The sequence below is a fragment of the Melitaea cinxia genome, chromosome 2 (genome assembly GCF_905220565.1).
Source record: "Melitaea cinxia chromosome 2, ilMelCinx1.1, whole genome shotgun sequence".
NCBI classification, from domain to species: Eukaryota; Metazoa; Arthropoda; class Insecta; order Lepidoptera; family Nymphalidae; genus Melitaea; species Melitaea cinxia.
The window spans coordinates 7,120,416-7,132,830 of record NC_059395.1 but is presented as its reverse complement, the minus strand read 5'-3'; the positions used below and the strand labels follow the sequence as shown (position 1 = coordinate 7,132,830).

Genomic DNA, 12,415 nt, shown 5'->3' with positions numbered 1-12,415 from the left:
GGGCATAGGCCACTTAAATACACAGCTTACAAAAAATATTTTAGAGCAGCCCCTTTATGTACTATAATTCTGTTTCTTTTGAACGAAAATAATGATAACTTTTTATGTTTCTAAAAGAGAAAATTCAAGAATGATTTATTTTGTATTTATATATATAAAATTATGTATAACTGGCACAAAGCTAGAAGTAATTTTATTGTCAGTGGACTCGAATAAGAAAACAATTATTTAGCATAAATATTGCCTATTATTATTAAGATTAAATGCTGCTTCTCAGATTTGCCAAGTTAAATGTTAATCTATATATTTATAAAAATATATTTTTGAAGTAATTAGCGGTTTCCAATACCCAAATTTCGAACCAAATTCAAAATTTCTTCATGAATGCCTACTATTGCTCGTATAATAAATTACTATCTGTTGATTTTATTTTATTTTAAGTATTAGTATAAAGTTACTACGATGTATACATATTGACTTCGAAAAGTATTTGTTTTTTGTGCCTTTTGACCATCTGGAGTTAAGAATTATAATAGGCTGATGTGAAATATGTATGATAATTACATTGAATAATTCATCCTTTTTCTGACTTCTGAAAATTTTCAATACACTACTTATTAGAAATAATTTTAAAATGGAGATAAATTCATTAACATTATATTGTTCGATAAATACACATTTCCCTATACTCATCGTATTAAGAAAAATATAAAACGTCAGCGCTATAATGAGCCATGTTTTAAATATTGTTAGTTTAAGTACTATAATGTAAATATTTTATAATTATTATAGTCATAGATGACGATGACGGATGGATTTTAAGTTTCATATGTTAGTTTGTAAGACATTAAGGCATAGTTTTTATGTTCAGAATGTACATATAGATATAATGTTTTAAGTGAACACTTGATTATTTTATAAGAAGTACCTTCAATAATTTACGATCATTTGAGACTGGTAAAATTATAAGTTAAAACTTCTGTGCTTTTAAAGTAACTCTTGCTATGAAAGTAAGTAATTTTTCCTGTATTAATGTGATTTTCCAGTAATATTTATATCATCGTATTTGTATATTTTTGAAAATAATAATTCATGCAATGTGGTCGCGTCGCCAAGGAATGTTATGATGCCGTAACTGTAAATATTATTGTTACATTACCCACCTATTTAACATGGGTTTTGAAGTGCTAAAAAATTATGATTTGGTATTACTCGACGCCTTTTGATTTAGATTGTTACTTCTCAATATGACATAACAGTATAATGAATACGCGCGGAGTCATTATTTTGATGAAAAATATTTAATTGTGGTTGGACTCATTTACAAATATTATTTTATTTCACAAAAAAAAAAAATGTAATTTTAGTTTATAATATCAAAGAGAATTTACTTCTTGTAATAAATAATTGGATGAACTTATCTATATTATTAATTTAGCGCCTTTACATACTAAAGTATGGCTTATCGTTGGATTTTTCTAACCAAGATTAGGTTCCTTTATTACAGTAGGTACTCTATTTAAATATAACAGGTAATAATGTTTCATGTCTCATTAATTTTATTGTCCCCCTGTAAATGATTATATAATCTATATATATTTAAAAATAATTAAAATAACAGTCATTTTGATGTGAAGTTCTATAATTAGTATTTTTGGAGGCAAGTCGCTTCTAGTATGTAAGAAACGAAATGTTTTAGTTTCAATAAAGAAATTTTTAAGTATATAATATTTGTTTTATTCTCAAAAACAAAAATAAACTGAACAATAAAGGTAGTTAAATTGAAGGTATACTTTTACAATTTACATGCACATCTTCAAATGTTTCCTTTTCTTTAACATCTAGACGCTGAGACGTAAAAAAGTGGTAACTTAGCTCTTTGGATAATTTAATTGATTGTTATCTGCTGAACTGATTTGGAACTGTATACGTCCCACTTTCGAAGAAAGACCGCCTCTCACATAAGAGAAAACTTGGAGTTTAATGCGAAACCCTGTTCCAATGTGACTTGGTTGATAATTTCCCTACTAATAACTATCGTTTAGGTGTCTAATAACCACTGGCCCAATGACTGTGGTCTAAATACATTAGTGGTTTCATTATTTAAAAGAATGTGCCTGAGTACAACTGTTGTTTACAATTTGTTCTGTGTTACTTACATGGTGAGCAAACCAATATAATAGAGAAATATTTTGATTCTGAGACTGTTCCAGACATATTTTTCTATAATAGTGCCGACTGCCGAGCACATCAATTATTTTATTCTAAATATGATCTCATAAACTGAGTCATACGACTTGATTTCGAGAATTGAATTCTGTCAATATATTTCCGCATGATTGTATCAAAGGTGCTATCATTTCAATTGCTTTTAGAAAATCAACATTATCATGTTCGCTTCAGCCTGTAATATCCCACTACTGGACAGAAGGATCAGAGCTTAATCCACCACGCTGCTCCAATGTGGGTTGGCAGATATATTCCCTACTATGAGTAACGATCGCTATCAGGGACCGACGGCTTAACGTGTTCTCCGAGGCACGGTGGGGAGACCCACAAGGACTGCACAAACACCCAGACCACGGCTAACACCTAGATAGATAGATAGATACTCTTTATTGTACACAACAACGATCAACACAATAACATATTACAAATAAAAAAAAACAGTGTACAAAGGCGGTCTTATCGCTAGAGTAGCGATCTCTTCCAGACAACCTGTATGGCCAATACAAATGTTTGTCATGTGCGGGGATCGAACCCGCAACCGCCAGCGCAATAGGTACAATCCATGGCTGTGACCGTTGCGCCAACGCGGTGTCATGCGGTGATCTTCATGTAGGTGATGTTTTTGACGACCCCCGGTAAGTTAGATTCTGTTGAGATAAAACTTGATAACGGCTGTGATTCTTTCTAATAGATTAGACCATTGTTTGTTTTCCAATTCTGTTAGTCTCAGATTGGTTTACAGCAGTAGTACTAGGCAGACGATGGCGATATTAACGCTAAGATTACGTGCCGCGTCCATGGTTTTTTTTTCATGCGATGCGATGTGGTGATTTTTATACTGTAGGAGGGATAGGGATAGCTATTTATTATGACAATGATTTTGAATATTACGGTATAAGTCGCTCGATTTGCCCGCTCTTGGATGTGCCGCTTGCGTGCGATGCACGCCATGCACGCAATGTAGGTACGCCTGCTTACGGCGGGCCTGGTTTTTACAATAGTTTATTACCAGAGGTTGTGTAACGCGTGGGTGGTGTAGGTCATCCACGGCCTCGAGATGCAAAGGGACTCGCGCCTCACAGCCGATAATAAATTTGAAAAAGTATGGAAAATCCAAAAGTACACGCCATATAAGGTTTTTCGTATATTACATAAATTAGTATTAATTCTCGACTAAAAGATATTCCACTCTTATAGGCGCACGAAATAATTGATTTCTTGTTGTCACTGAAACGAATGGAGATTATTTGACTAATGCAAGAGAAAAAAATGACTCAAATATTCAAAATTGTCGTGGCCGAGGGATACGACAATGGTTCAAATAATATGGTAGGCACTATTTAGTGGAGTTAAAACTCGAATATTAAATATAAATCCCAGAGCATTTTTCAGACTTTGCGATTGTCATAGCTGGAATCAGTTGTTGGTAGACGCAGCTAATTCTTCGGTAGTTGCAAAAAACATTTTTTCAAAAGGTTTTATTTTTTTGCTATTTTCAAGTTCCATCAAACGCTGGAAATTAATTAAAGATAAATTAAAATTTTCTGTGGAGCCTTTATCAGACACAAGGTGGGTCAGCAGAATCCAGGTGATGAAGGCCGTATTATTGCAATTATATATTATATATATTTGTAGTTATTTTTTATTTTAACTACTACATTTAATTACTTGAGGAGCACGAAGCTGTTAAAATAATATAAAAAATGTGATTTACGGTCAATATAACATTAATAATTTTCACAACATTCACGAATTTAAAAACAATTTTTCAAATATAAATGCAGATCCAAAGTTCTTGGACTCTACTGCTAAATTGTTCGTATCAAAAATGCAGGGGAAAATGATTTATTTTTGTGTCATATTTTTACTTATTTATTCCGCATTTGAACCTTTTGGTAGGTAACTATAACCGTTTAATTTTATAAATTACCTTATCAGTGAATGTTTTTTTTTTATTCAAATTTAAGTGCAGATAAAATATGTTATTTTTTTTTTTCAGTGTCCAGCGATACTATCATTTATGGTATTAACTTGTTTATTTTATTATTATTAATTTTTAACATTTACACTTTTCTATTTTGGTTATAATTTTATTTTGTAGTATTAAATTTACAAAAATATAAACAATGGTGGATCCACCTTTTAATAATTCAAGTCCTGTTAATACAAACTCCACACTCCAACTAGCGAATTTATAATGTAAAATGAGTATTAATTAATTAGAAATTTTGTTTTTTACATCTTTTTACAAAATGTAATCTACTCTTGTTCTATTAGAATAGGTATTCTTTTTCGAATGTGAATATAATTAGAATAGACCATTTAAATGCTTAATCGTTTTCCACTTATTATAAGCCCTAATTATAAGCCAAGTTTGAGCTAGAACGAAAAAATGTGTTCTAACGTCACTCGATCTATATTGCCTATTCGTCGAAGCGTAGTACTTTTTTTCTTCTTACTAAATCTTTAGTTTTAACAAGTATACAAAATAATTGTGTTCAATTTTAAAAAGTATCTACCTATTTCATTAAAAACACGTCTAATACGTCACATTTATTAATACGACTGTTATAGTTTGTATTTACTTTTAGCACCATCCTCATCAAACACGGATCGTTGCAACAATAGGCAAGGTAAAATGTTTTAAGTTAACCACTTTTCAAAAAAGAAAAAAGATTTAGTATTATTTGTTTTATATTATAAAACGGAATATTCGAGACGTATTATTTTAAAGATTAGGATTAAAAATAAGTAGGTATATTATTAAATGAACAACATTGCATTAAAATGGTAAAAAAAAAATATTCGTTGCTTTCGAAGAAGTTAAATCATTAAGGTTTAGGAAGTTTTAATCATTTAGATCTTGTTAATACAGACTCCACACTCCAACTAGCAAGTTTATAATGTAAAATAGGTGTTAATTAACTAGAAATTTTGTTTTTTACATCTTGTTACAAAATGTACTGTCCTTTTGTACTATAAACATAGGTACGCTTTTTCAAATGTGAATATAATTCATCATTCAGCCAATTGCAGTCTACTGTTGGACATAGGCCTTCACAAGTTCGCGCCAAAAATGGCGTGAACTCGTGTGTTTTGCCCATAGTCACCATGCTGGGTAGGCGGGATGGTGACCGCAGGGCTGGCTTTGTCGCACCGAAAACGCTGCTGCCCGTCTTCGGTCTGTATATTTGAAAGTAGTTGGATAGTTATCCCGCCATCGGTCTGCTTTTTAAATTCCAAGGTGGTAGTGGAACTGTGTTATCCCTTAGTCGCCTCTTAGGACATCCACGGGAAGAGAGGGGGTGGCTATATTCTTACTGACGTAACCACACAGCAAGAATATAATTATAAAAGACCATTTAGTGCTTAATCGTTTTCCACTTATATAACTATAATCCAAGTTTAAGCTAGAACGAAAAAATGTGTTCTAAGGTCACTCGGTCTACGAGTATACCTACTGCCTATTCGTAGAAACGTAGGACTTTTTTTCTTCTTACCAAATTTTTAGTTTTAACAAGTGTACAAAATAATTGTGTTCAATTTTAAAAAGTATCTACCTATTTCATTAAAAAGACGTCTAATACGTCACATTTATTAATACGACTGTTATAGCTTGTATTTACTTTCAGCACCATCCTCATCAAACACGGATCGTCGCAACAATAGGCAAGGTAAAATGTTTTAAGTTAACCACTTTTCAAAAAAGAAAAAAGATTCACTATTGTTTTATATTATAAAACGGAATATTCGAGAAATATTTTATATTCATTACAATTAAAGACTGATTAAAAATAGGTAGGTATATTAATAAATGAACAACATTGCATTAAAATGGTAAAAAATAAAAAATTATACGTTGCTTTCGAAAAAGTTTAATAATTAGGGTTTAGAAAGTTTTAATAATTTAGGTCTTGTTAATTCAAACTCCACACTCTAACTAACAAGTTTATAATGTAAAATAGGTGTTAATTAATTAGAAATTTTGGTTTATACATCTTTTTATAAAATGTAATGTGCTCTTGTACAATAGTACAAGAGCACATTACATTTTAGCATAGGTATGCTTTTTCAAATGTGAATATAATTATAATAGACTATTTAGTGCATAATCGTTTTCCACTTATGCCCTAATTATAAGCCAAGTTTGAGTTAGATTGAAACAATGTGTTCTAAGGTCACTCGATCTATACCTATTATACTGTCTATTCGTAGAAACGTAGGACTTTTTTTCTTCTCACTAAATCTTTAGTTTTAAATAGTTTACAAAATAATTGTCATCAATTTTAAAAAGTATCTCATTAAAAACTCGTCTAATACGTCACATTTATTGATACGACAGTTATAGTTTGTATTTACTTTCAGCACCATCCTCATCAAACACGGATCGTCGCAACAATAGGCAAGGTAAAATGTTCTAAGTTAACCACTATTCAAAAAAGAAAAAAGATTTATTATTATTTGTTTTATATTATAAAACGGAATATTCGAGAAATATTTTATATTCATTATAATTAAAGACTATGATTAAAAATAAGTAGGTATATTAATAAATGAACAACATTGCATTAAAATGGTAAAAAATAAAAAATTATACGTTGCTTTCGAAAAAGTTTAATCAATAAGGCTTAGAAAGTTTTAATTATTTAGGTCTTGTTAATACAGACTCCACACAAACTAGCAAGTTTATAATGTAAAATAGGTATTAATTAACTAGAAATTTTGGTTTTTACATCTTCGTACAAAATGTAATGTCCTCTTGTACTATTAGCATAGATATGCTTTTTCAAATGTGAATATAATTATAACAGACCATTTAGTGATTAATCGTTTTCCACTTATGACCCCTAATTTTAAGCCAAGTTTGAGCTAGAATTAAAACTTTTGAAAGTAACTTTTTCGAAAGCAAGCATTAATTTAAAATAATTCTGTACCCTGTAAATAATTCTCGAAGTTGGCCCGGTGTATTTCGAGGTTTTTGTTTTTGGCCCGGTGTGTTTCGAGTAGTCAGTAAGCAGGCGAATGCATGACGAGAGCGTTACGAGAAGTGTGATTGGGCGAGGCCAACGGAAGTTGCGAGGGAGATATAACTATATAGTAAATTGAGGTAAAGAAGTTTTACTTCAGTTCTGTGGTCTAAAGCACCCTCGTTTTTTTAAAAAGGCATTAAGTTGAACATAATAGACAGGAGTCAGGAATAATATTTTTCATTTATTTTCAGAAAGAACATCTAATCCTCCTCGAGATTCGTCCAGAGGGTTATTAGGACTACAGGTCGGAGTAAAAGCAGACATCGGAATCTAGTTGTCAATGTTAATAAGAAAATTATATTAAATACATGTTATTAGTATAACAGTATTGAAACTTACTTAATTATATTATCCCTAATTAATAATGGTATCTATTTTAATGTGTTTATGCTATGTGGTTACGGCAGTAAATAATATGGCCACCCCCTGTATTCCCGTGGGTGTCGTAAGAGGCGAATAAGGGTAACAAAGTTCCACTACCACCTTGGAACTCATAAAGCCGACCGATGGCGGGATAACCATCCAACTGCTGGCTTTGAAATACACAGGTCGAAGACGGGCAGAAGCGTCTTCTGTGCGACAAAGCTAGCCCTGCGGTCACCAACCCGTCTGCCCCGCGTGGTGACTATTCAACACAGACGAGCTCACGCCATTTTCGGCGCGAACTTGTGGAGGCATATGTCCAGCAGTGAACTGTGATAGGCTGAAGTGAAGTGAATTCTAATCTGAGACTCCATAAACTACGCAGTACTTTTCCCTATACCTAGCGAACTTCATAAAGTCTTTTTTTTAAGTAAAATAATTACATATATCAAAATAAAATATAGCCTATCTTTCAAGTTGGATCAAACTGCACATGGTGTCAGGGCCGGACCGTGAGGCCCTGGGCTAATACTATTTAGAGGCCCACCTAATTTGACTATAATTGAGATGAATGTGTAATGGCAGCCGAACATTTTAGCTGTCAGCTCGAAGTACCAACACCTGAACGTAGACTTGAATTAAATGGGTTTGATTAATCGTAAAGTAGGATTCTGCAAACTATACGATCTGCTTAATTTAATAAAATTATGGACTGTTTCGCATTATCGTTAATTTTTGACTTTGACTTGACTCAGCTGGTCCTTTGAATCCACGGGGCCCTGGGGTGAAGCCTAAAAAGCCATTTGGTAGATCCGGTCCTGCACGGTGTGCAAATTTCATTAAATCGGTTAAGTAGTTATTGAGTCAGTAGTAATTAGTATGTATTAAGATATAAATCGATACGTTCGTGGCTGACCGCGGCACGCTCGTGGCCGATCGCGGCACGCTCATGGCCTACCGAGGAACGTTCGCGGTTAACCGCTGCTACACTGGCTGATTTTTTTCTCTAATATTCGATAGCAGCCGCTCTTAACAAATTGTCCAAATGAAAAGATGATTTAGCACTTTACTCATCCTCATATAACACCTTATTCCATCTAAGTTTTTCTATCCACTGTCAAGTTATCCTTATACTCAACAAAGCAAATGTGTTAGAACCAATGTAACACTGGTGATGTTGTTTAGTAGTATATTGAAACAAAAAAAAAAAGAAAACAAAGAATGGTCGTGATACTTTTATTCATAGTCTTCATTATTACAATTTTATATTTATCACAGAACATGTTTAGTTCATAATTATTTTTAATAATAATTGAGTAAAAAAAAAAACTGTATAAACTCCACTTAAAAATAGTGACAAAATCAATCTAAGAAATCAATAAAAAAGATATTTAGATAGTCCATGATTATTATTATGGCTTATATTTGGTAATCCAAATTATTGATTTGAATAATTATTAAATTGTAATTACTGAAAACTAAGAAAACTTTTAATAAGTAGGTAAATATTATACAATTGCTGTTGTTTTGAGCTGTACAGCTTAAACATGCCAATATTTAGAATTTTTAAAACTGACCTGCAGTTCTAAACACATTTCAATTATAATGAATATTAACGAAAAAATAAGTATAAAATATGGTGAGATTAACAAGGCTTTAAAAATTAGATAAAAGTTAAGGAGAGAAGATTATTGGAAAAAGGAGGAATTGTTATATAGTAAATATTGAGTTTTGAGGTAACTGTATTAAATAAATTAATTTAGAAAAAGAAAATTATGGAAACACAAAATCATTATTTTTTTCATTATTAAATCATGTACGTACAGACAAGTAGCTAGTCAAAAGCTATTTATAATAATGATAATAAATCGAGAACTCTATAACAGGGATGTTAAAAATATGGCCAGCGATCGCAATGTGTCAGAGAAAGAATAATGACCACTTGATTCCTCTAAGGAAATTTTAGAATGTGCAAACTACATTTTTTTATTTGAATCTGGTCCACCTACACATTCTAAATTTAATTTGTGGCCCTCTGAAAATTAAGTTTGACCCCTCATCTATAATATTAATTATCAAAATTAATTACAAAAAAAGACCAAACTGTTTTGTCTTGTGACTTCACATAGTTTAATTAATACATATTATGTCCTAACATTTGTTTACAATACAGGCTAAAAATTGTTTTTAAATTATTTACTGTACCTAGCAGCTCCTGCTTTAGCAAGCTGGTCAGCCATTTCATTCCCGTGTATGCCGCGGTGAGCTTCTACATAATTCCACTTAATATTTATTTTTTTTTGAAGATTATCAAGTTCCTTAAAATCTATTTCATTCTTCACTGGCTCGCCTGACTGAAGTTTCCAACCTTTTCGTTTCCAACCTGAAATTCAATGATAATCTATAATTAGCTGTATCTACATATAATTTCTTTTAAACCTAAACAAAACATACTACTTAAGTACACTTTTTTTGGTTAACGATAATAATTTTATAACTTTAGATTCTAAAGTTCTAGTTTAGAAAAATATTTGTTTTACTTACCAGGCATCCATTTGGTCACAGAATTTATTAGAAACTTCGAATCAGTATTAATGGCTAGTTTTGTAACTCCACTGTTAATTGCCTGCTCAATAGCACGACTGGCAGCTTGAATTTCCCCACAATTGTTTGTAGCACGGCCTGAGACTGGCTCACTGATATTCATTGGATGTCCGTCGCCCCAGTAAACACCCAATCCTGCTTTTGCGCCATTTCGACCGTTGGATGAGCAGGCTCCATCTGTATAAACTTTCACATAACCATCATCATCTGTTTCAAAATTTTCTTTGCTTAAATTACTCGACCTTACTTCTTGAGGCTCAATTAGAATAGTTTTTGTACTAGATTTACTGCTTTTAATTATCTTATCGACACCTTTTTCAAAACCTTTGAGTCTCTTTTCAATGTCATCCATCTGTTTAATCAAAATGGTATTCAGACCATCGGAATCATCTGAACTTTCACTATTATCACTTTCAGATGATTTTCGCTTAGATTTCGTTTTTTTCTTTGGTATGCCACTATTTTGACTATTTGATGATGTGGAAAAAGATCTTTTTAGAGTAGTACTCGTATTATTGAAACTGGAGCGGCTCGGTACAGGTCTCGTCTTTTGAGAAGTTTTGTTACCTCCTTCTGTTGTTATAAAATCTTGAGCAGCAACGATGTTATCAAATTTTTTATATCTTGCCCCAGGGTAACCCTTAACTTGAGACTCACAATCGGGCCAATTCATATAAATACCTGCAGTGCGGCCCTTTGCCACAGCGTAAAATGGCATTTTTGTGAATTTAGCTCCTTTAATTACGGTTTTAGTAAGTCCTAATAACCAATGATTGGTACATACCTTCCTTAGCATTTATTAAATTACAAAATCAAAACATTCGCGGTCTAACGTTAGCTGTCTTGTTACCTGTTTTTCTCTATGCTCCATGTACCTGTTGGTCTTGGCTGTTGACACTCGTGATCAGTGTGACCAGGTTTCATTTAATGAATCTACTGCTTGTGGAGGGTAAAAACTAGTAAATTCTACCAAAAGAGAACGAGAAAATATTATAAATCTATTACATTTCTTCGCTGTTGTAAAACAACGAAGAAGCCTAATTGTTCTCTTGATTATAACTATAAAACAATAAGATGAATAAAGAAAATACCATAAATTAGATAAATTAATGTATAAATTTATTATTTAAAATTAAAATCTACAGAAATATGGGTATTTTTAAATTCTGATCGAGTTATGGTTCTTCTTCTTTCTGTTGGGTAACATTGTCATAAAGCTATTTTGAGTCCATTAATTTGATTCGAAAGCCCTATTTCTTAGCATCTTTAATTTATTCTACTTTTTAATGAAATTTTGTGTTTCACTCGGAATTAATAACTGTGAGAAGCCCCAACATTCCAAGGACGAAAATATTCAATCCTTCGTTCCTTAGTCCGTTTATTTCAGACGATTTAACCAGTGTCAGACAGACACTGTATCGATTAGGACACTCTTCAGGAAAACGCAGTTGCCTAAGCTATTAATATATAATAAGAGGCCATTATAAAATGCCTCCGGAAATATCATTTATGTACAGTTAAATTTAGGTACAAACAGTGTTGCAAACCTCAAAACTAGTATAATTTAAGTTTCATGTGCTAAATTGGAGTAAATCAAGAGGTTATACCCTAAAATCGTTTTATCGGTATTTATTCACCAAAAGCGGGAGTTCCACCGATAAATCGGTTACTTTAACACCACTGGCTCACGGCACGTATGGTTACGATAAGAAAAAAAATAAACCTACCGAAACATTTTTTTTTCCATACATGTGCGATTCCCCCAACAGCTTTTCCGCTCGAATAATTAATATCAGAAAGAGATAGTTACAATTCATCACTTGGTTGTGTCACAGCAGTGTTCCCAGAAACTTTTGTCCATATATATACAAAGTACTATGTGCTTTTGTCCGTGTGATCGACACAGTGCCGTGTGACAAATTATCACTTTTTCGGTAGGTAAACAATAAAATTATCGTACACCCAAAAAAATAATAATTCAAATTCAACTTTTTAAGTAAATTTACTGAACAAATCTTTTCAAATTTCAGTAGGCAAAAAAAAAAAATAAGCTCGTTGCTTCAAATTATCGTACACCCAAAAAAACTGTTTTCAAATTTCAGTTACCTAAAAAAAGTTATTTGCTTTAAATTCATACAATAAATATGGAGAAATAGTTGCGTTTCAGTATTTCGGTAGGACAGACAGAA

The 12,415-nt window shown here is 32.1% G+C and overlaps 1 protein-coding gene and 1 long non-coding RNA gene across 2 annotated transcripts; one reads left to right on the top strand and one right to left on the bottom strand.

Moving 5' to 3' along the window:
* Window positions 1-4,807: 4,807 nt before the first annotated feature.
* On the top strand, window positions 4,808-6,604 carry LOC123661387. The gene is made up of 3 exons (XR_006744335.1): window positions 4,808-4,862; window positions 5,862-5,903; window positions 6,595-6,604. It is a non-coding gene; the product is annotated as an uncharacterized LOC123661387 (long non-coding RNA).
* Window positions 6,605-8,844: 2,240 nt separating this feature from the next.
* Window positions 8,845-11,119, bottom strand: LOC123660097 (ribonuclease H1). The gene is made up of 2 exons (XM_045595207.1): window positions 10,167-11,119; window positions 8,845-10,005 (listed from the first exon to the last, which is right to left on the bottom strand). Exons 1-2 carry the CDS (start codon window positions 11,020-11,022, stop codon window positions 9,815-9,817), a joined length of 1,047 nt encoding a protein of 348 aa, XP_045451163.1. The 5' UTR covers window positions 11,023-11,119; the 3' UTR covers window positions 8,845-9,814.
* Between the last annotated feature and the right edge of the window lie 1,296 nt (window positions 11,120-12,415).